At 40.8% G+C, this 25,660-nt stretch overlaps 1 protein-coding gene across 1 annotated transcript in view; it reads right to left on the bottom strand.

Moving 5' to 3' along the window:
• The window catches only part of TBX15 (T-box transcription factor 15), a 135,402-nt gene that overhangs the window by 47,220 nt on the left and 62,522 nt on the right, over positions 1–25,660 (bottom strand). The window contains exons 2-3 of the mRNA XM_032768246.2: positions 9,170–9,383; positions 452–553 (exon numbers count right to left, since the gene is read on the bottom strand). Coding sequence (XP_032624137.1) covers positions 452–553; positions 9,170–9,383 — 316 coding nt within the window. The remainder of the gene's footprint in view (positions 1–451; positions 554–9,169; positions 9,384–25,660) is intronic.

Genomic DNA, 25,660 nt, shown 5'->3' with positions numbered 1-25,660 from the left:
AGCTCAGTCTGACCTGCAGCACTCCCTGCTATTGCCCATCCCATGGCTCTCTTGGTGAGTGATTGCTTGCTAATCCTGGCTAATTGTGAAACGCACACAGACCAATAGAGACTAAAAAGAAAAAAATTGATTATTCCTTGAATCAGAAGGCAGGGTTTGAATCCTGGTCTCCAGAAATGCAAGGAAGGGAATGTGTTAATCCCCTGACTCAGTGAGACCCTCAGTATGATGGATCAGATGCTCAGATGGTATAAATCAGCATTGCACTACTGATGTCAATGAAGCAATGCTGATTTACACCAGTTGGGGAATCTGACTCAATCTCTCTCTGATTGAAGCATGCACCTTCACACTTGTGTATTGTGGTGAATGTTTTTCCCAGACTCTCATTCTTTTGGTATTCTGAATCTAGTTCTCATGATGTTCCTCATTCTGCCATTGAAAGTCTTACCTGTATCTCTTGTTATCCACAGGCACAATGTCCATGGCTATGTAATACTGCTGGTGAGGGTCTAAGCCTGTAATTTTCACTCTCATGGCTGGAAACATTCTCCTAGAAAAACAAAAGTAGAAATGAAGAAGAAAATGGTGAATTGCAAGAATTATTAGAAAAGCTTGGGAGACTCATTGGGATCTTGTTTGACGACAGAAGCAACCATAAGAATATTGCCACATGAAGACGGTAATGCAGGTCCTGCTTGTAGGACTGACTTATGGGTAGTTATATGACATCAGCTTAGTGTAAGTGCTATAGTTGTTATCTTGGTAGGCTACCAGATACCTTCTTCTGTTCTAGTTTCCTGGTGCATAGTTCTTCCATAGCTACTTCAGGATTAATTGTCTTTGACTCACCAATCTTGTTACATATTGGCACTTAGATTTTTGTCCTTCTGCTCATGAGTCTTTGAACTGGTAATGCTAATAAAGTATTGTGAGTCATGCTTCAATAATCCAAAAATACTAAATCTGGATCCCTTGAATCCATCAAGGCTGTTTTTATCAAGTTATTTGCTATTTTGTACTGACTTTTCTGTGAGGCCCCTACTATACAGAGTTAAATGAGTTGACATGGTGTGCTTGAATTGATATATCAAAAAGTATTGCTGAAATGAGCCCCTCATGAATTGTGAGCCATTACAGCCCAGCTAGAATCCCCCAGAAAGCAAATGAGTTACTATATTGCTTTTCAATGTGTTGTGCAACAACATACAAAAAATGAAATATTGGTCCACTGATAAGAGGCAATCTTTCCTTTCTAATGCAGATAGCTTTGGTAATGAGGAATCTCCTGAGGTTTCAGGGACTGTTTTGCATTCTGTTCCCAATATGAACCACAAATTTCTCATTTGGATACTTTACCTTCAGTGACAACATTCATCGCTGGCCAGAAACAGACGTCACAGACTCTCCTCTGACACATTTCCGTACCCAGATATGCACAGTGGATTATACTTAGCCATTTTTTACTTCAGGCTGTAGCATGTTGTGACACTAAGCCCTTGTAAAGAATCCTGTTATATGAAGCAATGCCATCTGTATAGCCCCAGAAAGATTTTTATGCTTGAAGATGTCTGGGCTTTTTCTAGTGGCTGTTCATCTAGCACTGCCCTTTCAAGCCACTGTAAAGTTGAGACTTTTTGTGTTCTTCATTGAGCAGATCAATTTTAGTTCTGGAAACCGTGGTAGTCCTTAAGTCATATTTACATCCAATTCCCCTTCCTGAAGAGCCTCGCTATGCTGTTTATAGGCACTCTTAAATGCATATTTCTCATATGAATTTGCTTTATTGGGCCTATTTTTCACATTTAATGAGAACTTTTGCCATTTCATAATCATTCTCTGAAGTCTAGGTAGTGCTTTTTGTAATATAATTTTTTTGTAATATAAATTCCAGTGACTCATGGTCTGTTTCTGTCTTGATTGATTTCTACTCATAAACATATTCCTGAAAATGTTCAAAGCCAAAAATCACTTGTAAGCATTTCTGTTCCATCTGAGCATACTGGGAATAGCTCTGTTGTGATCAGGAAGCATAAGCAACTAGGCAAGTGTCTTGCAGAAGGACAGTCTCCCACCTATGTGAGCTTGCATTGTCTGAGGCAGTAGGATCTTCGTTAAACTCAGAATATTTCAGTACTGGTGCTTCTGTGGCAGCATTTTTAATTTCCAAAAGCCTTCCTCTGCCAATCATTCCACTGTCATCCTGGACTGTCCTCAAACCTCATGTTAAGTGAAGCAGAGTGAGACTGATGTAATGGGGCACCCGAAAGTAAAGTAATTATAATTCTGTTTCTCCATTAGGTGGCAAGCTCCTCCTTATAGGATGAGAGTAATTTGGGATGGAAGAGACCTAGTAAGGGATATCTAGCCCAATGCACGACTCATTCCTGTCCAGAGTATATTCTCCAGGGCTTTGTTTTACCTAGTTTTAAAGTTTTAAGCAATGGGTCCTTTACTACATCCCTTGAAAGACTATTGCACAATCTAGTAGACCTTACATATAAGATGCTTTTTCTTCTTTTCAGCAGAGAAGAGTGACATGCTTGAGAAAAAAAATATTTACATCCTCCTCCCTTCTTTGCTTATCCTTCAAACTGAATTTAACCTCATCTGAGGCATAGGATAAGTCTACACTGCAAACAGAGGTGTGACTGCAGCATGTGTAGATGTGTCCAAACTAGCTTTAATCTAGCTAGTTTAAACAACAAGAGCAGTGAAGCTGAGGCAGGATGGGTGGCAACACAGGCTAGCAAGTTGAATACAGATCCAGCAACCTGGGGAAGGTTTCTACAGCTAGTATTGCTGCCCATGCTGCTGCAACCTCACTGCTATTGTTATGTAAACTAGCGGAGGTATGTCTACAGGTGCGGCATTCACACCTTTGATTGTGGTGTAGACACACTCATAGAAGTTGGGTCAAAGAATCAGGGAAATTGCAACATCAACACAATACGTCCTCCTAGCAGATGCCCTGCCCCAACACAGACACACACACACTTCTCACTTCATGGCAAATTATCATCCAGTAACCCAGAACTGGAGCCTGACCAGGGAGTTAGCCCTTTCCCTAGCTCTCCAACATTCATCAACTTCCATCCAATGTCCAACAAGTTCCACAGGGACTTGCCAAAACATTAGGTATAAAGTGGAAGAAGGAGACAATGGAAGAATTTAACTGTATTTCTTCAAACATTTTTAAAGGCTCTGTTGTAGGGGTGTGGGAGATGGGAGGGTATTTAATTCTTTCCTGACCAGTTCATGCTTTCCAGACGGAGAGAGGGTGGGGAAGGAGGAAGTGTCAGTTCTTAATCTCTGTGATATGCTACTGAGCCACTGCTCCACCTACCCACAGCTTTTCCAGTTTATTCTAAAAAGAAGGAAAATGTAGATTGAGTCATTATTGAATCTCGCTTTGCAAGGGGCATTCACAAGAGGAGAAAAGGAAAAACACATTATGGTCCCTAGGGCCCAGCCAGCTAGAATGAAAGGTATAAAACTGGCAGAAGAATTCTGTGCAGACGCCCCTTAGTGAGAATGTGGATGTATGCACTGAATGGCATTAGTTTCATAGCTGAACAACTAAATAAATTAAAAGAGGAATGATGGACTAGCCTAGAGCGGCATTACCTTGTTTCCACCACAATGGCTCATTAAACCTGCCAAGTCACATGGGTACAGGATGTGGCATTTTATAGCCCAGCTCTTCTTAATTGGAAAGAGGAGGCTGTGGCACAGTTTAAAAAAGATAAGTCATGTTTCAGCGGGTTGATGAGGAATCCGGGATTAAATCTGAGGCTCTTTGGGTCTAAATCCATGTACCACATTGGGAAGATTGAATGCAGCGTATTCCAAGTGACTCTCTCCAAAGCTAAAACCTCAATGTAAGGTTGCAGAATAGCCAAAGGGGTTGGTTGCACATGAAATACCTTGTAAAAGATTACCACAGCCCATTCCACAGGCTTAAAGGGTAACCTCTGAGATAATTGGGAAGAAGTTTATGCATCCCCGTGCCTTCATAAAAATGCTACGGCTGAAAAAAATTGGGTTTATTTGTAAAGTTTTGTAGAAAAATATTGTTTTCTTTCACTGTGGCTGTAAAAGTAGCTCAAAGTTCTTAGACATAAGGAACTACCGCAGTGGGCATCCGGCAGGGATTGATGGATGAAAGGGAGGAAAAAAAGAGAATGGGCTAATGAATTCATCAGTGTTCAAGCACCCTTCATCTAGAAAGATACCTACTAGCATCACAATTAATAATTATACTCACAATTGCTGTACGTATGTAAAGGGAATACATGAGTTTCTGGTATGGTACAATATGGTGGTTTTATTTTAACATGAATTTGAGATGACCAAGCTACTTACTACTCAGCAGCAGTTAAAGTGGCCTTTAAATGTAAGCTCATATAAAATCTTCAAAACACACACATGCACCATATATTCTCTCTATATGGAAAAAGTCTGTGTGTGGGCATGGTAGCCTTCTGGATGAAATGTGCTTGAATTAAGTCACCATCATTAGTTTAGGAATATTTGTGAGGGTTATTTCAGTATTATTGGTACAGCTGTTCATGTCACTCCTCCTACAACGCCAGGCTGCTATAATACCATGAATTCAAATGTATAGTACTCTTGGGGCACAGCAAACTATAAACTGATAATATTTTTAAATCTCTAATAACTACTTAAAATAGCTTTTGCATACACAACAACATATTGATTGTGAGCAATATCTGAGGATCTTTCAGGGCTAGAAGGAAGTGCTAATTTGGGGAAGCCAGCACATTTTCTTGGTTGAAACTTTTTTTGTTTAATACAGAGACAAGGTCTTCATTTTCCTTTGCAACTAGTGTTGACACATTGTGGTGACAGGGATCAGATACACATTCCAAAGTTGGGGACTTCCTCATTCCAATGGCTTAAAGCTCTGGTTTCTAACTTTGCTGAGTCACGAGATACTGGCCCATTATTCTGTCACAGGAGTGTGCACATCTAGACTTCGGTCAAGTTTGATTTGGGGGGAAACACCACATCAGAGAGAAAGAAGGAAACAGTTCTCTGGCAGGTTGTTTTAAAACACAATGGTAGGTGCTTAAAGCTGTTCAGATGTTGGAAGATGTCCCAGTGTAGGCAGATTAATGAGCAGAGGGAAGGTGAGGGGTTAAAAGTTAAATATAACCACAATTAGAAAAAAAGCGCAAAACAATCAACTTTGAAACACCAAGCTTCTTCACTACTCTCACTTGCTTTAGCATCAGGCTCATGTAGGGCCTCCAAAACCCAAACTTTATTAGCAAGGAACAAACCCACATGTCTGGAACACATGGCATGCAGCAGAACTGCTCAGTTGAGCATTCTTGGATCCACGACATTGATTAAAGGTAGGACCTCTCTTTTAAAGAAGTGAATAATAAGCAGTATGCTTCTGGTCCATATCCAAATCTCTTTTAACACTTTAATGTCGATGGGATGCAAGTATACGTTGCTATTAAATACTAGTTGCTAGTCAGCAGCATTTCTATTAAGCAGAATCTTAATGTGTCACCTTAGTATTGTTCCTATTGCACAAACTCACTTATGAACTTTGATGCCAAAATTCCTGTCAAAATTCTCAACACCAGATGGAGCTCTTGCCTCCCCTCCCTTCCAAACTCATTTCCCACACCAATGTGAGTTGATCAAGCCAAGTGGCAAAGCAGATAGGGTAAAATGCTTTTGCTAATGGTGTCCAGCTATGAATGCTGGTAGGCTAGGAAGAGAGAATATTTTGTGGAATTTGTTTCTCCTTTGGTCAGCCAGAGCATGCACCTGTTGACCTTCAGTACATGTACAGTGAAGGGTTTCTCTCTTCTTTCAATGCTTTTGCATGAGTGGACATGATTTTGGGACAGGAAGAAGTCTATGGTTTTGCTCAATAAGTTGGGGGGGGGAGTAATATATTTTGTATCACGTCCAGAGATTTTACACATTTTTTAGTAGAAAAATAAATGAAATAAACAAGGGTGGGATTTTCAAAGGCATCTAAAGGAGCTACCATTGGGATTGATCAATGGGCTCATGGTACAAAACAGAGAAAGAAGTGTCCCCCCTACTAGACCCTTTAAAGACTTAATATTTCCCCAATTTTGTCCCATATTAAACATGACTTAAATGAATGCTGTATCAGCCTATTTACAATGCAGATTGTTTTAAGGCTCTTAACTATTTTAACATTTGCTGTTAAATATCTCAGACAAGGTGTTTCAGCTCTAGAGATTGTTGAAAAATTTGGGATCGGGGGAGGAGGATCCATGGAAAATACTGACAAAAACAAAGATTTTCCACAGAATATTGACTTTTAAAGGAAAACCTGAAAACCAAATACTCTCAGTCATAAACTGAAAGCTCCGTTTGAGAAAATTGAAAGAAGATATTTCATTTTGGATCATGTTGACCAAATCAAAAAAATTCAGGCTGAGGAAATGTCTTATTTCAGGACAGTTCAAAGTTAAAATTGGTCTACCTTCGCTGATATGGCACTTCATGTTCAGGTGCCTCATGCCCCTATTCTCCCCTAGGATCCAAGCTCCTTGGCAGGACTACTCTCTCATGATAAACCACAGCCTCCTCTCTTGCTGACCCATCACAGTGCATCAAGAGACTCACATGACTGTGGTGCATCATGGCAGATGTAGTCCATCTGGGGAGACCAGCCCACAGAGCAGAAGGAACGTATGAAACAACTGAACTACAACTTCCATGAGATCCGTGGACGTTCCAAGGATGTGGTTTAATGTCAAACGAAGTTGAAATGAAGTGTTTCAATCCAGAAATGTTGAAATGTTTTGTTTCAATCAAAAATCTCAAAACAAAATATTTAACAATTCCAAATTGCAAGAGTCTGTTTTCAGCCAAAAGTTTTTGCCTGAAAATTTTCATCAAAAATATCTTTCAATAGAAAATGAAGTTTCTGTATAAATGAAATTTTCCAAAATTTTTGGAGGAATGCTAAAAACGAAATATTTTGTTTTGGATGAGTTTGACCTAAATTTAAATATTTCAGTTTGTTGAGCTGACCCAAAATATTTTGTTTTATTAAACTGTATCTTTCAATGCTGTCACATTGTCCTCTGAGAGTTTTAGTTCAGGTGCCGCATGCCCCCAGAGTCTCCTGTGGGCTGGCATCCCTGGCTGGACTACATCTCCCATGGTGCAATGCAGTATCCCTCTGACTGATCCACTTGGTGCCTCATGGAAGGCACATGACTTCAGGCACCTCATGGGAAGTGTAGTCCAGCCAGGCAGCTTCTTGCCCATAGAAAAGAAAGGAGGCATGAGGCAGTTCAACAGACAGACAGAAATGAAACATTTCAATTGGGGGAATATCTACATATTTTGTTTCACTCAAAAATGCCACACAACAATCTGCCATCAAAATGTGGTGGAACTTTTCAGTCCATGTAAAATTTCAGTATCTCAACTTTTCATCCACATTTGGGATGAAAATAAATATTGAAATATCCAAAATTCCCATGAGACACTCCTGGCAGTGGAGATGCATGGAGCTGACATCTCCTCATATAAATCACTCATTGCAAGTATGGATCCCAGTATTCACAAACCTGAGGAATAAAACAGGATGTTAGCCCCTTGGTCCCAAAGTCATTACCCCTTCTTGTTTCTTATGCTCAGTGGGAATGAGTCTTAATTTAAGTTGTAGGAGATAAAGGAACTGCAATTCATCTTCCAAATTTTCTCAAGCTGGGAACATCAAGACATTTGATGAATCCCAAAAAAGATTTCAGCTCATAAGTACCTTTCTCTTGTGCATGCTAGTTAGGTGACTCCTGAAAACAACTGCGGAAGGAAATTGTGCCATAATCCCAGCCACTGCCAGGTTTGAGATCTATAGATGGAAAATATTATATAAGAGCAAGTATTATTATTAAGTTATTCCTGTTTCCCCTCCTCTTCTATTTGTGATGGGAGGACATGTACTGCAGTCTGAAAGAATGACAACCCAAAGAGTATTGGTGATCCTCTATTGATGAGGGGACCTCAGTTTAGTGATGAGAGAACCTCAAAAGGTCCCAAAAGTCAGTTTGGTTCTAATAAGCTTTCAAAGGATGGATATTTCCAAACTTTCCCCAAGCTATCTGATCCTCCTGGAGCCACAAAACAATGGTGAACATCCCACAAGAATAGCCCAAAAGGACCAGACTGAGAAATATTTTAATCATTTTCCTCAAACCTTCAGAAAGGTTCCATATATGCATTTTTGGAAAAGGGGCAGAGCAGTTCATATTTTACCCAAACTGGCTCACTCATCTTTTATTATTTCTCTGTCCATGGTGCTGATTTGTTTTAACCAACTTAATTGGAATTAAAATGCCAATAGCTTGAAACATACAGAATAAAATTAATGCCCATAGAGCTGGAATTCTCCGTCTCCCCGCCACACACACACACACACTTCAGATCTGAGAACTCTAGAAATGTTAAGGCTAACCTCAGCTTTCATTTTGGGCTAATATAAAATTTTAACTATTTCCTTGAGTGAAAATGTCTTCAGTTATGGCTGATGATGTGACAAATTACTCCTAGTTCCTTCACACTCCCAACTGAAATGCAGTTACTTCTGGGGTGGAAGATAACAGCTGTGAGAAATCCTATGTATGTACCTGTTAGTATAGGAAGTCAAGAATGTTCCCACCTGGAGCTGGAGGAAGATGTTAAATTGGCACAAACCTGAGTTAATTCCACTAGAACTGGGATTAACAGAGCTAGCCCTCATGGGGTGTTATAGGATCTTTAAAGACCATGAATGTCCCAGGTTTCAATTGTATGTCTCATGTGAAAGACAGCACTATGTCCATTGTCTCAGTATTCCCTCTGAGAGAAGACCAGCATCAACCATATCTTGATCCTGCAGTGCATTAATTTCCTTTGGAGGTCTCCTCTCTCAGCAATAACCTGGCTCAGCCCCGTTTAACTTGTGAGATCTGACAAGATCACAGCACAAGGAGGTACACCTACATAACTTCGACAACTGTTTGTTTCTTCTAATTCATTCATGTATTTATTCTTCTTTAAAGAAAGAAAACAAGTTTAAAACCCACCCGTAACCATACTAAAAAGCGTATCCTCTTTCTGTTTGTTTTTATTGGGCAAGAAGCCAGGAGTATCTTACCTGCCTGCTTTAGTGATGATCATCTCTGTCCCAATGTCATGGAATCTTTTCCAGAGGTCGGCACACTGCAGCTCTACCTGGATCTCCTCCATGGATGATGAAGGAGGAGGCTGGGGACCTGAGCCACAAGATGTGAGGTCAGAGTGGGAGCCAAATGAGCAGGATGTTCTCTCAGTCAATACCTCTGTGTCTGACCCAGTACTCTGCTCTGAATCTGAAAAGTAAATACACCACATAAGATATTTCAGTTCCGCTGCACCAATGGGGGAAGGAAGGAAAAGAACCAACAGTGAGAACCTCTGGGGAGTGGTGCAATGGGCTTTTATTATATGTTATTATAGTTTGTTCTGATTTATGAACTGATTTCTGGATCTGTGTTTCCAACATGACATCTAACATTTTAGTAAAGTTTTAGAAACAGCTGAATAAAATTGCCCACAACATAAAATATAAAACATCATCATGATGCTGAGAATGAAACACAATGTATAGATTAAAAATAGAAAGAAAACAAAATAATTCAACCCACAGTTAAATGGGCTCACTGGAAAACTACGTCTCATTTAATTGCACATCATCCTACACAACTATTGCTGAGTTAGCTATTTTAAAACAAAGTACTTTTTTCCTTTTAATACCCTTGTCATCAAAAATAATGAAGGGTTTTTTGGTTTTGCTTTTTGGCAGCACCACTTTGGAAATGTATTTTATTTGTTCCTATACATAGACGGTGATTTATATAGGACCATGGTACCCATGCTCCACCAATATTCAGGAACGTGGGCCCGGCTCTCTGAGTGTTGTGGCTTATATTTTCAGAGCTATCCCATCAATAGGATGAACTGAGGTAACTGTCCCAGGCTCCGCACTTCAGGGGGACACACAGTCCAGAGCAGTCTGGAGGTTAGTGGGGGGCTTTGTGCCAGCAGCAGCTCTGTCCCACCTCTTCCCACCCCTGCTCTGCCCCTGCCCTGTCCCCACTCCACTCCTTCCCCCAATCCCCTACCCTGCCTCTTCCTGCCCCTGCTCCTCTCCCACCTGTCCCCCATTCCACCCCTTCCCTCAAGCCCCCGCCCCGCCTCTTTCCGGTTTCCGCATCCTCCCCTGACTAACGCCTAGAGCCAACAGAGCGGAGCAGAACAGAGCGGGCTGGGGCTGGGTCACTCAATGCTGCCGGTGCCAGGCCTCTTGCTAAATCCCCAGACCGCCCCGGGCCCACATCCCCCTGAAGTGCAGGGACCCGCAAAGCACAGGGCTCGGGGGGGTTGCCCCAGTCCGTTCTATGGATAGGCTAGCTCTGCTTGGACCTGTTCTGGGCACCTCCAAAAATTATACAAACCTGGCATCCATGCTCTTATAATATAATTTTTGGAACAATGACATTTCCTGGGAAAACAACCATGCAGCTTTTGGTGAGGAAAATGCTATAGGCTACCGCAGGACAAGAAGGAAGGATGGTAAACATGTGGAATCAGTTACTGGGGAAAGCAACTGAAGCAAATGGTATAAAGGATTTCAAGAGACCCTTAGATCTCTTTGTGGAGAAGGAAGGGAGTAAAGGGGGCTAGATAGAAAGGAAGAGAGTTGGGAATGAGATCAACCAAAAGAAAAGTTGGCATGCTGAGTCAGATGACTATACTGAAAATATCTTTTGTACTAACAAGCAAATGCACAATAATCAGTATAGTACTAGACTACTGGGGTACATTGAAGTTATGTTTAATAGTGGTGATTCCTTGCGCCAGTATTCACACCATCTTTACGTCAAAAGAAATTCATAACATTTTAAAATTAGAGATTGCCTTATAAGTTGGTTTTATGGGAAATTACTTACTAATATTAAAATTAAATAATCAAATGCAATTGATAAATAACAAATGTACACAGAGACTTTCAGAACAAAGGATTCTCAGGAGCTTTGCAAATTTAAAAAAATTGATATAAAAACTATATCCTAGGGTGACCCCACCAACCACTAAAATGCAGCCATGTCCATGGGAGAATAAGACAACTGTTTAACGGAGTATAGGAATATTACATACTGTTTAAGGCAGGAAATACTGCCCATAGGAGACATATAGGGAGGGCTAGCACCAGGGTTTGCATCTGCTCCATTGCAAAAAGTGCAATGTAATCTTTAATAATCACAAGTGGTCAGAGTCTCAGATTTACAGTTTATCTGAAAGATATACCAGCAGCAGCAGAGTACATCTGAAGGCAAAAGGTAAAGACTCAGAGAGAAAAGTGTGATCTACTGAACCACCAACATACCACTTCCTGAAGCACATAAGGGTTCTTGGAAAACTCCTAACTGTAATGACATGGGCACAAACTGCTTAGTTCATATTATCTGATGAATTTACAGAATAAGGTGTCATTCACAAATCTTTTGCTTCTGTAACAATCCTGAGTGAATCTGGCACTCAACCTCACTCTGAACAATTTTCAGTATAAGTCATCCCTGTGATTTCTCATTGGACAATCTCTGGCTTTAAGCAGATGCTTAGAGTCAACAGCATATCAGTGAATTGACTGGAACTGTGTGCTACCAAGATCTACAAATCTTGGGCCTGATCCTCCTCTCTCCCATTTTACACTGATGTAACTCCAGTAGAATTACTCCAGTTTGACAATGATGTAAGTGAAAAAAGAATCAGATCCTTTTCTTATAATTCACCATCCAGATGCAAACTGTAAGTCTATGAGGCCTCCAGCAGTGGCCAATATCTTATGTCAATATCTGACCAACTGTGCAATGTGACCCGTGGGAAAACCAAATCCTTCCTTACTCCTATGACTATCCCATTTTTGTGCCCTGAAGCATGATCTGTGATTACTCCTATATTAGACTTCAGAACAGCAAATGCTATTGTTCAGAAAATTACCCTTTTGTTTTGTTTTTCGATTTGGGAGATGGGTGAGGAGGTCTCACTGGCATTGCCAATTCTTTGTTCTGTAATCATTGGGACTAACTTAGCATTTTCCTTCATTTTTGCTGAGCCAAGTCCTCCAATCTGGAGTCAACCTTAAAAAAAAAAGATTGATTCTGTGGAGCACTGAGCACCTCCTTTGAGATCCAAAGTTCATTCCACTCCTAATGAATTCAAAATGAGTGGTGGGCATTCAGCACCTCAGAGTCAGCTCCACTGATTGATTTCCTACTCTGCATCCTGCAGTACTCCAAAACCATAGCATTGTATCTTTGATATGCACTGGGGTACTGAGGATCAGGGATTTTGCTGTCCCCAAATGAGTCTGAAAATGTCATAATACATTAAGGGGAATGGCCAACTTGCCCTGCTCTTTTTAGTTTTAGGTCCTAACAGAAAGAACCTGCTGCCTCCAGTCCTGAGGGTTATTCTTTGCCCAGACCAATGGCTGGCAAAAGCATAGATCATTTTGGCCCATCTACTGGTTTGTAATGGAATATAGCAGTAACACAGCCTGAGTCACTTCTGACACTTTGATCTTCTGGGCTTGGTTCTCTTCTCTTTGAATTCAACAGATTTACTTCTGGTTTACACTGGTGTAACTGTGGGGAAAATGAAGCCCTGTGATTCTGGCTATGGAAGGAGTGGTTCCTGACGGAGACACATTTGTGGACATACTCAATGGTGAGTAATGGCAGGCACCAGTTACTGCTGCTGAGATATTAACAAACAGGCTTCCAGATGAGAGAAGCTTCATATGGCTTCTTCTATCTCCCTCAAGGAAAGACCCCGTCAGAGTCCCCTGGAAGAACTGCTTCATACAAAACTCCAAGTGCCTAATCTGAGATCCAGGGAAGGTGCAGGACACACAGGCAAGTGACTCCATGTGAAAGACGGGAGTGACTGGTACCATATGAAGGCTGGCTACTTGCTGTCATACACAGCACTGATGGGCTGGGAGGTGGGAATTCATACTATTTGCTAAGTACATTTGGTTCTTAGTGGTTACAGACCTACTAGGTGGAGTTTCTCCTCCTTCCAGGGCAGGATATAGTCCCTCAGAAAGGACACATCAAAGCTGAGCTCTTCCATTGCTGACATTAGTAAGGGTGGGGATGGAGAAAATCGAGGATTCTAATCCTTTCATACTGTATCCTTACCCCTCTCACTTAGGGTAAACTCAGTTCAGATCTGTTCTCCTTGTTTCTAACAGCCACCATCGACTTGCACCAGCTGACTTTATGGACTTTTCTCCTTGAACTCCCTCCAGTCAAACATCTACCTCCAGTATGCCCCTTCCCAAAATCCCATAGATTCTCTATAGCTCCTGTTGACTGGAACAACTTCCTGTACCCCTGTGTTGTTGACTCTCCCGCCTTGTCCAATCTCTTCTAAAAACAACCCTTTTTTCTTTGGCCTGTACCTCATATAGTCTCTTTCCCTCTGCTGTTCTCTGTTGTTTAACTCATCCGTGATATATGTAGTGATGTACCTGGAAGGAAATGTTGACATTCTGTTCTCTGTGCAGAGAAGTCCCTGCCTATCACAGGAACATGCTGTCCCTTCAGTCAGATGGGGCAATTCTCTCTCCCCAGAGAGGTTAGAGAAGGAAAGGAGAATAAAGAGCCCACAACCTGTTACCTCTCATCACAAAGCGCCTGTAGAAACAGTGAGCTGATCCCATTTCAGATGATGGAGGCTGTCTCTGACCTGCGTAAGAAGAGCTGATGCTGTTTGTGAGGAACTTCTTGCAACAATATTGACAGTTTGGTTCAGAAGGTACCCTGGGCTCTTTTTATATGCATAATAAACATCCCTAGACCTGTATTAATGACCTTCTGTCTATTGGGCGTGGTGTTTATAACAAGTTCTCCTCTTTCTGCTACCCTATTGTACGGATTTTTACTGTAGTGAAAGGCCCTGACCATTACACTGACCACATATCCAGCAGTCTGCTAGCATTGGCCCAGAAGGAAAAGGGAACTCCTGGAATGGTTAACAGTGCCTGTGCCTATCAGCAACACCATGAAGTCACTTTGTGAGCCCTCAGGGATGTTGGTGCTTGGGAAGGCTGGCTGGGACTGGGGGACAAGAGGAAACTATTGTGGTTTGCTTGATGTTATAACTGAGATTTTGTTAACTTTACCAATAATCCCCTTTTAGATGTCATTTTCCTCTTCCAGTCAAATAAATTGAATCTCCTCATTGCTTTCACTGTAGCTTTCACCATATATGCTATTTTTTGTCTACGGGTTCCACAGAGTTTTGTGTGCACTACTGTGAACTGAAACTGTTCTCGGAGGCAGTGTGACACTCAATGTGCACACTTCCCAAAAATGCTACTGAGAGCCACCATAACCTGTTGCCAATGAACTGACTATACAACGAGAAAGGGTTACTACCATCCCAACCACAGAACTCATCTCATTTCAAAGGCAAGCCTCTCCTAGTGGACCAAGAGTGTTACATGGACATGAAATGAAGGTTTATGGAGGGATATACCTACTGTAACAAACCACTTTTAATGGGGTATTAAATCTGACATTGTCCCTACTGTTTACTTAAAAAAATTAAAGTCTACGTATCTGCCGTCTGAAACAGCAACCCAGTATCTCCTATCCATTTTCCACTATGCACAAGCCCAATGTCTTCCCCACCCAGGGCGGCTCTAGGTATTTTGCCGCCCCAAGCACGGCAGACAGGCTGCCTTCAGCGGCTTACCTGCAGGAGGTCCCTGGTCCCGTGGATTCAGTGGCACCCCCGCAGGAGGTCCGCCGAAGCCACGGGGCCAGTGGACCCTCCACAGGCATGCCACCGAAGGCAACCTGCCTGCCGCCCTTGCGGTGACCGGCAGAGCACCTCCCGCGGCTTGCTGCCCTAGGCAAGCACTTGGCATGCTGGTGCCTGGAGCCGCCCCTGTCCCCACCCAGAGCTAAATTCTGCCCCAATTTCACTGTGCAACTCTATTGATATTCCAATCCCTTGTGTCGGTGTAAACAAGAGCAGAATTTGGTCCCCTCTCCACAGCCCAACAGCACAATGCCACCATCTGCATTATGTGGTGCACAACAGGGCAGCATCCCCAACCTACTTTCTGCAGCATAGCTGCATATCCCTACTTGCCCTGGAGTCCCACTTTATACAACACAACAGTCTACCATTTTCAAGTGCTTTCTATAACCCAGTTTCCCAGTGTCCACCACACAACCTACTTTTTCATAACAGTCAGCTTGTGACCACACAGCAACCCAGTGCTGAAGATGAAGCCATATCAGAGCTATGAAAGGTGCTGACTTTTTTCACTAATTTTACACATTGTTTTTCAGCAGGTCTTTATTTGTACTTGGAATACAATGGAAATATTGTGCCTTATATTCATGCATTAAGAAAAAGGACCCGTGGTCATATAAGGTAAAAATCTTGCATTCAAATACTGCAACTCGTGCAATCAAAAAATGCAGTACTCTGACGTACCCACGCATAAACAAAGGAATAGCATGTAGGAGTAGGGGAGGTGATTCTACCTCTGTACATGGCATTGGTGAGACCAGTTCTGGAATACTGTGTCCAGTACTAATGTCCACGTTTTAAAAAGAATGTTGGAAAAAAATGGAGAGAATGTAGAAAGAGTCATAAAAATGGTTCATGGGCTGGAGAAAATGTCTTACAGTGAGAGACTTATAGAGCTCAGTCTGTTTGGCTTATTGAAAAGAAGATTGAGAGGTGACTTGATTACAGAGTGTAAGTACCTTCAGGGGCAGAAAATACAGTGAACTAAAGGGCTCTTTCATCTAGTGGAAAAAAGGCATACAAGACCCAAGGGCTGGCAGCAGAAACCAGATAAATATGAATAAGAAATTAGGCATACATTTTAACAGTGAGAGCGATTAACAATTGGAACAAACTCCAAATGGACGTGGTAGATTTTCCATTTCTTGATGTCTTCAGATTAAGACTGGTTGCCTTTCTGGAAGATATGCTTTAGCCACGACACAAGTTACTTGGCTCGATAAAGGAGTAAATGGGTGACGTGTAATGGATTCTGATATACAAGGGGTCAGACTGGATGATCTAATGGCCCCTGCTGGATTTTAAATTATGAATCTATAAATCTTTGTTTTGGGAGCTGCACTTCTATAACTGAGGGCAGAACTGGTCCACAATGACTGTTTTCAGATCTCCTAATGGGTTCTCCTATTGGTCACTTATTTTGAAGGCATTTGTCATGGTATAATTCCCCACTCTGAACCTTAGAGTCCAAAAGATGGGGTACTAGCATGAATTCCTCTAAGCTTAATTACCAGCTTAGAACCTGTAGTGCTACCACCAACCAGGAGTTCCAGTGCCAGGTACACTCTGGTCCCCCCAAAACCTTGCCCGGGGAACCCCAAGACCCAGATCCTCTGGATCTTACCACAAGGAAAGTAAACCCTTTCCCCCACTGTTGCCTCTCCCAGGCTTCCCCTCCCTGGGTTACCCTGGAAAAGTCACTGTGATTCAAAAATTCCTGAAATCTTTAAACAGAGGAGGAAAATTCACCTTCCCCCCTCCTTCTTTCTCCCCCCCAGACTCTCCCTGAAAGAGAAAGTAATCCGGCACAGAGAGAAATTAGCCTCTCTCTCCCCTTCCCTCCTTCTCCCACCAATTCCTGCTGAATCCAGACCCAGTCCCTGGGTCTCACCAGAATAAAAAAACAATCAGGTTCTTAAACAGAAACTTTAATTAAAGAGAGAAACAGTAAAAAATTATCTTTGTAAATTTAAAATGCAATAGGTACAGGGTTTTCACAAAGACAAACACAAATTTGAACTCTTTCCAGCCAAATACACAATTAAACCTCCTTCCAGCCAAAGGCACATTTGCATAAAGAAACAAACATAGGGCTACTCGCCTAATCTACCTAGTACCATCATTTTGAACTGATAAGAACCTGTATTGGAGAGATTGGAGAGAAACCTGGTTGCACGTCTGGTCCCTCTCAGAACCCAGAGAGAACAACCACCAAAAACTAACAGCACACACAGAAACTTCCCTCCCTCAAGATTTGAAAGTATCCTGTCCCATGATTGGTCCTCTGGTCAGGTGATAGCCAGGCTTACTGAACTTGTTAACCCTTTACAGTCAAAAAAGATATAAAGTACTTCTGTTCTATTAACTCCTAATATCTGTTTATGACAGCATTATTCATTATATTAGGCTTTAAAAATGCCTTACTGTAAAGCACCAAGATACTAAAACTACACAATATTAAAAATAAAGAGGAAAAACCTTACATGTGTATTGTGCCTCTTGTCCAGGAACACTTTACAACTCTTAACACAGTCTCTCTCTCTCTGTTTGCGTATGTATATATACACACAGTGTGGATCCCTTCCCACTCCACTGCAATGGAGGTTTCTCTGGGCCAGAATGTGGCAGCTGTTAGGTTTTATTTATTTATTTGCACAGCTTATTTCTGTTTGCAAGCTTTGTGAACATTTTGTGCAACAGGTGGCCATTACTCTCCTTAAAGTACATTTGCTAACAATGAGAATCCATGCCCTAAATAGATCATGCAAAACACATGTAGACAGGGCAAACTTGGGCAAGGTCACATATAGTTATACAGTGTCCCTTGTGGTAGAGACAGAACACAGCTGAAATGAATATGAAAGGAATTCCTTATTCAGGCTGCTAAATAGAGACAGACTCTGTGGTTCTCTCACTTTCATATTGACTAATGTCAGCACAGGGGGCCTCCATAAAGTCAGTCACATGTAACAGACACATAAAAGATACACCTCTACCCTGATATAACGCTGTCCTTGGGAGCCAAAAAATCTTACCGCTTTATAGGTAAAACCACATTATATCAAACTTGCTTTGATCAGCCAGAGTGCGCAGTCCCGCCCCCCCCAGAGCACTGCTTTACCGCAGTATATCCAAATTCATGTTATAGCAGGTGGCGTCATATTGGGCTAGAGGTGTACCATGTTATTGGGGCCATAAGTACAAAAGGTCACACACCTAGGAAGGCTACATATCTGGAGGATATAGCAACCATATAGTGGTAGCTCAACCACATAGACCACTCCCTAAGTATCCTTCATAGCAGCCAAATGCCACATGCTAAACATAAAATACAACTGGATGATAATTCTACAGCAATCTGTCACGGTGTACCAGAGTGTCTTACCAGAAAAACTATTTCTCATTCATTCATTCTAATGCATTAACTGTGCTCTCTCAAACCTGAGGTACATTATAAAAAGCGTGCAGTCCCAATTGTAATACATTCATTATTATAAATATGCATTATATGTATTACACTAGCACCTACAGGCCCCAGACAATATTGGGCCTATTGTGCTAGCCACTTTAAAGACGCACAGGGTCTGGTTTTCATTTACTAATGCCCCTTTACACACTCTGGCAGCAGAAAGGGGCCTCAAAAATCATTTCCTTCCACTTTAAGATCTTTTACATAGCCAGAGCAGAGTAAAGGAGCTTCAACATAAACGAGAATTAGGTCCATAGTGACAGACTTTATAAGCTAAATATAGCAGACAGACAAAAAGTGGGAGAAAGGTAAGTATTATTATCATCCCATTTTACAGATGGGGACTGAGGCACAGGCACATTAAATGGCTTGCCCAAAGTCACCCATGAAATTTATGAAAGAGTCAGGATTTCAATCCAGAGCTCATGAGCCTTGGCCTAGTGCCATAACCACAAGGATATCCTTTTTCTCTTCAGTATGTTTTAGAAGTGTGCTTAATGAGGGTTATACCCATCAACAAGGATACTGAAATGCTCTAAAACTCATTGCTATGTTAATCAATAATAGAAAAAGAAGACCAAAAATATGCCCTAGAACGTTTGACAAATGGAGTGTTACATAGAGCCATCTCAGAAATATTAATAAGAGAATCTAAAAGTGAAAACGCAAAAAGTAAACAGTCACTCTAGTTCAAAATGTGGATCTCACATCCACTGGACTGCCTATGCCAGGCTCCATTACTTCCTCCTTGGTTTATTCCACACAAGACTCAATAAAGGAACATGGGTCCCAGAGAGGTAAAAAATATATGCCTGATTCACCGGTACACTTCATCTGTTTGGCACTGCTTCAGAAATGCAAAGTTGTTGTACATCTATCTTAACCCACCAGTTGAACTGGATTTACTACTCCTCTGAATTGGTAGAGCAGTGCAAAGCAGATGGAGTTTACCAGTGTATTTGGCCCTATGTGTTTGTCTCAGAAAGCTAACTCTTGCTTCATCCAGGAATATGAGTATATATTCACAGTCTAAAACTTTAAAGTGGTTCTTTATCTCCTAATCGGTCCTCTTCTTCAATAGCGTTGAGGTCCCACCTAGCAGTGTGGAGGTAAAGGAAGCTTTTACATTTTGAAGATTACAGTTTGGGGCCAGATTTGAGAGAGCTCAGCTCCCATTTAGAGCTGTTCTGGTTGAGAATGGGAACTGCTGAATGCTGAGCTCTTCTGAAAATGTAGCCATTGGAATCTTCCTTGCAAAGCACATTACATATGTGTGAAGCAGGGGACCAGGACTGCTGCATGTGATGTTCCAGAACAGGATTTATTTGCAGGGCTTAGTCCCATAAACCAGTCAGTCAATCTGGATCTTACCCAAGATTATCTGTCACAGTCAAGAAATTCAGCTATTCCATCAATCTGATATTAAACAAGAGCCTATTATATCAACACTATTATCTCTGGATTTATGTATCTTGCTCTATTTTATAGTCTCCTTTATCTGCATATCCTGGTACTCCACAACTGCCCCCAGTATTAGATTGCAGGGCAACTAATCCTGGTGAATTAAAAAATTTCAATCCTTCCAGCTGCTAAGTACCCTCAACTTCCACTGAAGAAAATGGGGCTGAGGATATTCAGTATCTGAATAGACTGGACCACTGGTGCGCAAAGTGCAACTAAACTTCTAGAATGGAAGAAGTAGGAGAATCTTAAAAGTCACTGAGACATATTCTCAGCTCGTGTAAATTGGCATTGATCCACTGACTCTTAAGGACAAGAAATGACGAAACTGGCTTATAAAGACACTTCAAATATCTGAGGTTTAAAAAGCCTGTACCTGAAATGGAAAAGAAGGCGGGAACCAGATAAGAATATAACAAATCAGTTAACACTGCACAAAAAAAGAAAAGAGCAACATCCACCGCCAAATGAAGAACAAAAGAGAGGCTATGGGTCTTTACAAATATAAAAAGTACTAGGAGAAAGTGGCCCATAAAAAAAGATGAGGAGGGTATGAAATTAGTGACCTCTTTTACCTGACCAAGATACTCAGCTGTACAGACAACAAAGAATTTGTTCTACCAACATCCAAGAGTCTATGTAAAATTAAAGAGTGGAAACACACTTGAAAGGTAAGGAAAACTAAAAAAAAAAGACCAGGTAGTGGATACATCAGATGGTGTAGCTCATATATAGAATGATTATACTTATAGATAAAATCACACAACAAATATTTACAAATTTGTCTGAACCAAAATTGTGGTAACAAACAATTCAGGTCAGTTCAACAAACCAAAACAAAAATGTTTCAATTTCAGAATGTCAAAATATTTCATTTCTCTCAAAATTGCAGTGTTTATTTTGGCATTTCTGAACTGATTTTCTTTTATTTCCATTCTGTGAAAATTTTCAAAATTTCAACTTTTCATCCTGATTTGGGATGCAAACATGTGGAAATGGGGTGGAAATTCTGAATTTCTCTCACATCTAGTTTCAGTTCTTTTAGTCTCTCTTCAAGATGGAAGCTATCTATTTCTCTAATCATTTTTATCATCTGCCTCTGACCCCCTTTCATTTTAAAAAAAATTGGATTCCTGGAACTGTACTCAACATTCAAGAAGAGTGTGTACCATTGATATATATATAATGGAATTATATTTTCATTAGCATTTTCTATTCCATTTCCTTATGCAATTTAACTTTGTTTGTTTTTTAACCTCTTTTTTGCACACTAAGCAGATGTTTTAATTGAACTGTCTACAACCATCCTCAGGTATTTTTTCCTGAGTGGCAAATGGATTGCTTTCTTTAGCCACTTGTATAGATTAATGTCTTGTATCTAAACTGAATCATTTGTAGTACTAGTGTCTGGACATGTAATAAAGTATCTATGGTTGAATGAGACAGCCCACCAGAAAAATCTGTATGAAACGGAGATTTTGTTTTTAACTTCTAGCCCCCAATGACCACACAAAACTTTTTTTGAAACAAAGCCTGCATTATTGTGTCAGACAGAACAGTGTCACAAGCTAAAGGGGATATTAATGAATATAAATCAGAAGCTAGGAATTGTAAAAAATTGATAAAGGAAGCAAAAGAACCAAAGGGAAAACATATGTCCAGTATCATCAAGAACAATAAAAGAGTTTTTAAAAGTATATTAAGAAAACAAAAAGAAACCTAACGTGGTACTGGTCCATTACTAGATGGAAATGGTAGAATTATCAATAATAATGCAAAAATGAAGAAGCGTTCAATAAATATTTCTGTTTTATATCTGAGGAAAAGCCAGATGATGTAATCATATCATATGATAGTGATGATACTCTTTACATTCCAACAGTAACTCATGAGGCTGTGAAACAGCAGCTAATAAAGTTAAAAAGTTTTATATCAGCATGTCTGGATAACTTACATCCAAGAGTTTTAAAAGAGTTGATTGAGGTCGCTGGATCATTAATGCTGATTTTCAATAGGTCTTGGAACACTGGAGAAGTTCCAGAAGACAGGAAGAAAGCTAATGTTCTACCAATATTAAAAAAAGAGTGAACAGGATGACCTGGATAAAAATAAGCCTGTGAGATTGACATTGATCCAAGGCAGAAAATGAAATGGTTCACACAGGACTCATTTAATAAAGATTTAAAGGAGGTTAATATAATTAATGTTAATCAACAGGAGGTTATGGAAAACAGATCCTGTCAATCTAACTCAATATTATTATTTTATGAAATTACAAGTTTGATTGAAAAACATAATAGTGTTGATGTAATAGACAGACTTCTATTTAGAATTAACCAAACACTGCCTTGGAAGAAGGACCTGAAAGACTCTGGGTGTGACAGAGAGTCATTCCTGGGAAAAAGTGTGGGGGCAAGTGACGGGGCCCTGGCACTGAGAGGAAACTGAGGCAATGGCTAATCTGAAGCCAGACCAGGTAAGGCAGCTCTCCTACAGGGTGTAGGAAGCCAAGCCCCTTACTACCTTGAGCTGACTATCTTCACTCATGGTGCAGGAAGGGAAACAGGCTCTGTAGAGCCACTACGTTCCCCTTTAAGTGGGTGGAGAAGTAAGAAAAGGTGGCCTCTTGGCTTCATCCCTGCTCCCTACATGCCAGGCAGTGTAGCTGAGTCAGAACCTGACAGACATATGCTGCACTGAGTCTATACCTATTTATTCCCTCCCCTGAGCAGCAGGGAGCCAGCAAGCAGTGCTTGACTAAGTATGTCATGACCTACCTCCTGGGTTACTCCAGCGACAGCACAACACCACATTACCCCATGCTCAGAGCAGATTGTTAACTCACACTAGCCTATAGTAGGAACTGTCCTTCTCTAGTTAGGCCTGGAGAGAGGGAAGCTGGAATATTGTGTTAAGCTGGGGCACTTCAGTATCTGAAAGATGTAGGAGAAACCTGGAAGGAGTTCAGACTAGAGGAAAAAATTCTTAAAGAGCTAGACAGATTGATTTATGGGAAAAGATTTTAGAACTATATACGTATAGTGATGCACAGGTGCACAAGATAACCATATATAGATATTTAAAGAGCATAAGCACTGAAGAGGGAAGCAAAGGCCAAGACTTTTAAAAAAAATGTGTGCTTAAAGGTAGGCTCCTAAATGCTTATATAAACAATGAAATAAGTGAAGTGATTTTCCAAAGTTCTAAGCATCCAGAGCCCCTATAGATTTCGACGGAGTAAGACCATCATACAGCTGATGTAATAGGCTGGTGAACCAGTCTTAGCGAGCATTTTCTTTTTCTTTAACAGAAAACCTCATTGCTGCACAGATGGTTATTTGTGGCTTGGCTTTCTCTCTTGCATTACAAGCTATTTTCGGTTCAAGTTTCCAAAGCAGCATCCTTACACAGTGTGCCAGTCACGATCCCAGACTGCCGTACACCCACATGCAATCACGCATAGATTCCATCAGCCAGATCCTCAGCTGGTGTCATTCTGTTGATTTTGACTGACCTACCCTGACTCACACCAGCTGAAGATTTGGCCCATAGATAAACGCACATACAGTTGTCCCCTATATATATATACACATTACTAGTCAAACAGGAGGAGCACCCACATTCATACGCATGTTTTCAAACATCCTTGTAATCACAGGCTGAACCAAATGCACCTGCAAGCTCCATTCATGTTTACAGACTCACACATTCCAATCACACAGGCACTGAAGATGTCCCTAAGCCCTTTCCCTTCATTGAAAGAAATCTTTGTTCTTGTCCTGACATTCAGTGCCACACACAGAGAAATCCATTCAAACTCCTGGTCGGTGTAACTTACATCGCTCAGGGGGGTGGCTTACTCACACCCCCGAGCGACATAACTTATACCAACCTATTGGTACATAGTCAATCAATCTGGCAGTGTTAAAGTTATGAAAGCGGTACATTATTAAGGACCTAATCCCATAGCCATTGAAGTCAATGTATTACATGCTATTGACTTACGGGGGGGGCTGGCGTAAGCACTTTTAGGATCCAAGCTATTTCACACAAATGGACATACACTTTCTATAGGCATGCACAGCTGTCCATTTTCAAACATTCAGAACTAGGCAATCTCACAACCCATTTTTTTAAACTTTGAAAAGCATGTGCTGCACATGGAGAACTGGAATCATGACAGACTTTGAGGTTCCAGTTTAGCTGTTTTTATACCATCTTCACCCCACCAAAAAAGTCATTTTATTTATGACAATGGGAAAAGTACTTTTGTTCCATTCTATCATAACTCAAAGACATAATACTGTTCAAACATTTCAAAAACATTCCTTTTGGGGTAGAGACCAAGCATGACAATTTTTAGATAAAAAGGTAAACACGTAGGAATCATATGAGTATCTCGAAACATGGTTATAACAGAAACTCTATTTCAGTCTTAACTATAGCAAAGTACCCACTTATTCCATGATTTCTTGCCACAGACACTGCTGAGGAATCTCCCTTGCCATGAGTTTCTGCTTTAGTATCTAGGTTTTAAGTTGCAAAAAAACCTTCAGAACGTGAACTGAGAAAACCAATGTAATGTTGACTTCCTGAGACTACAGACAGCCTGAAACATTAGTTCTGAGAGAAATGAACTGCCCCAATTCTCTCAGTGGGGAGTTAACTCTGCAATCTAAAGATGACAATTTCAGTGGCAACATAGTTAACCATTTCACTGTTGATCATGTTAGCAGGCACAGATCTTATATTTATTCCACGATCCCTAAATATCTTCCATACTTTGCTATGTGCCAAACCCCACATTTCCCCTCTGCTCAGCTGCCAAAACCTACAGCATACCTACTGACAAATTCTATGATTCATAGATTCCAAGGCCAGGAGGAACCGCTGTGATAATCTGGTCTGACCTCCCGTATAACACGGGCCACAGAATTCCCCAAAATAATTCCTAGACCAGATCTTTTAGAAAAACATCGAAACTTGATCTAAAAATTGTCAGTGGTGGAGAATCCACCACAATCCTTAGTAAATTGTTCCAATGGTTAATTACTCTCACCGTTAAAAATTTACAACTTATTTCTACAACAATGCAGTTATGTGTCATCAGTACAAAAATCTGTGGCATAAGAAAACTGAAAATATAAGAAAGCGTAAAATAAATGGAATATAATATCAAAATAATTCTCACCGTGGCTACTGCACTCACAGAATTATTCATTTTTATATTTAAATCAATAAAAATCTCCACTTTTTAATTTAAGGGAAGGTGCCACAAAAATTTCCTGCCTGCCAAAGAAATCAGGAAGCCATGTCACAGAATTTAGATCCAGCTTGCTGCAAAGTACAATGAATTGACTATGGGTCTGATCCTGAGCCCACGGACAGAAAGATTCCCATCGAGATCAATGGATTTTGGATCAGGTCGCGTAACAAGCACTACCTGTGCCAGTGATGATTTAGTACAGGAAATATACAATTTGTGGATACACAGATGTTCCACCTCATCCATCTCAGACACTGCAACAGATTAATCTTTCTAGACAATCAGAATGCCTGACAAAACAGCATGAAGGCAAAATACAGTCAAGTATTGGTGCATATCCCAGGGTTGTTGTGTGTATTGGGGCCAAAGGCCAAGTGCACCAATAGCCAGCTAAGGCACCCCTTACTGGCATTTGGATTAAATTAAGGAGACATGCTCAATTTAATAGTAATTAATTTAGCTCTTGAAACTGGATATTTGGACCTCTTCTTCCTCTTCCCATCCTCCATTATCCCAGCTACCCTGTCAACTACAATTTGTAGCTCAAAGGCCATTTCAGTCCTTCCTTTCTAATA

The sequence above is a fragment of the Chelonoidis abingdonii genome, chromosome 1 (genome assembly GCF_003597395.2).
Source record: "Chelonoidis abingdonii isolate Lonesome George chromosome 1, CheloAbing_2.0, whole genome shotgun sequence".
In the NCBI taxonomy this organism is placed as follows: domain Eukaryota; kingdom Metazoa; phylum Chordata; order Testudines; family Testudinidae; genus Chelonoidis; species Chelonoidis abingdonii.
The sequence above is the reverse complement of the archived record's forward strand: the minus strand, read 5'-3'. Positions and strand labels throughout refer to the sequence as shown.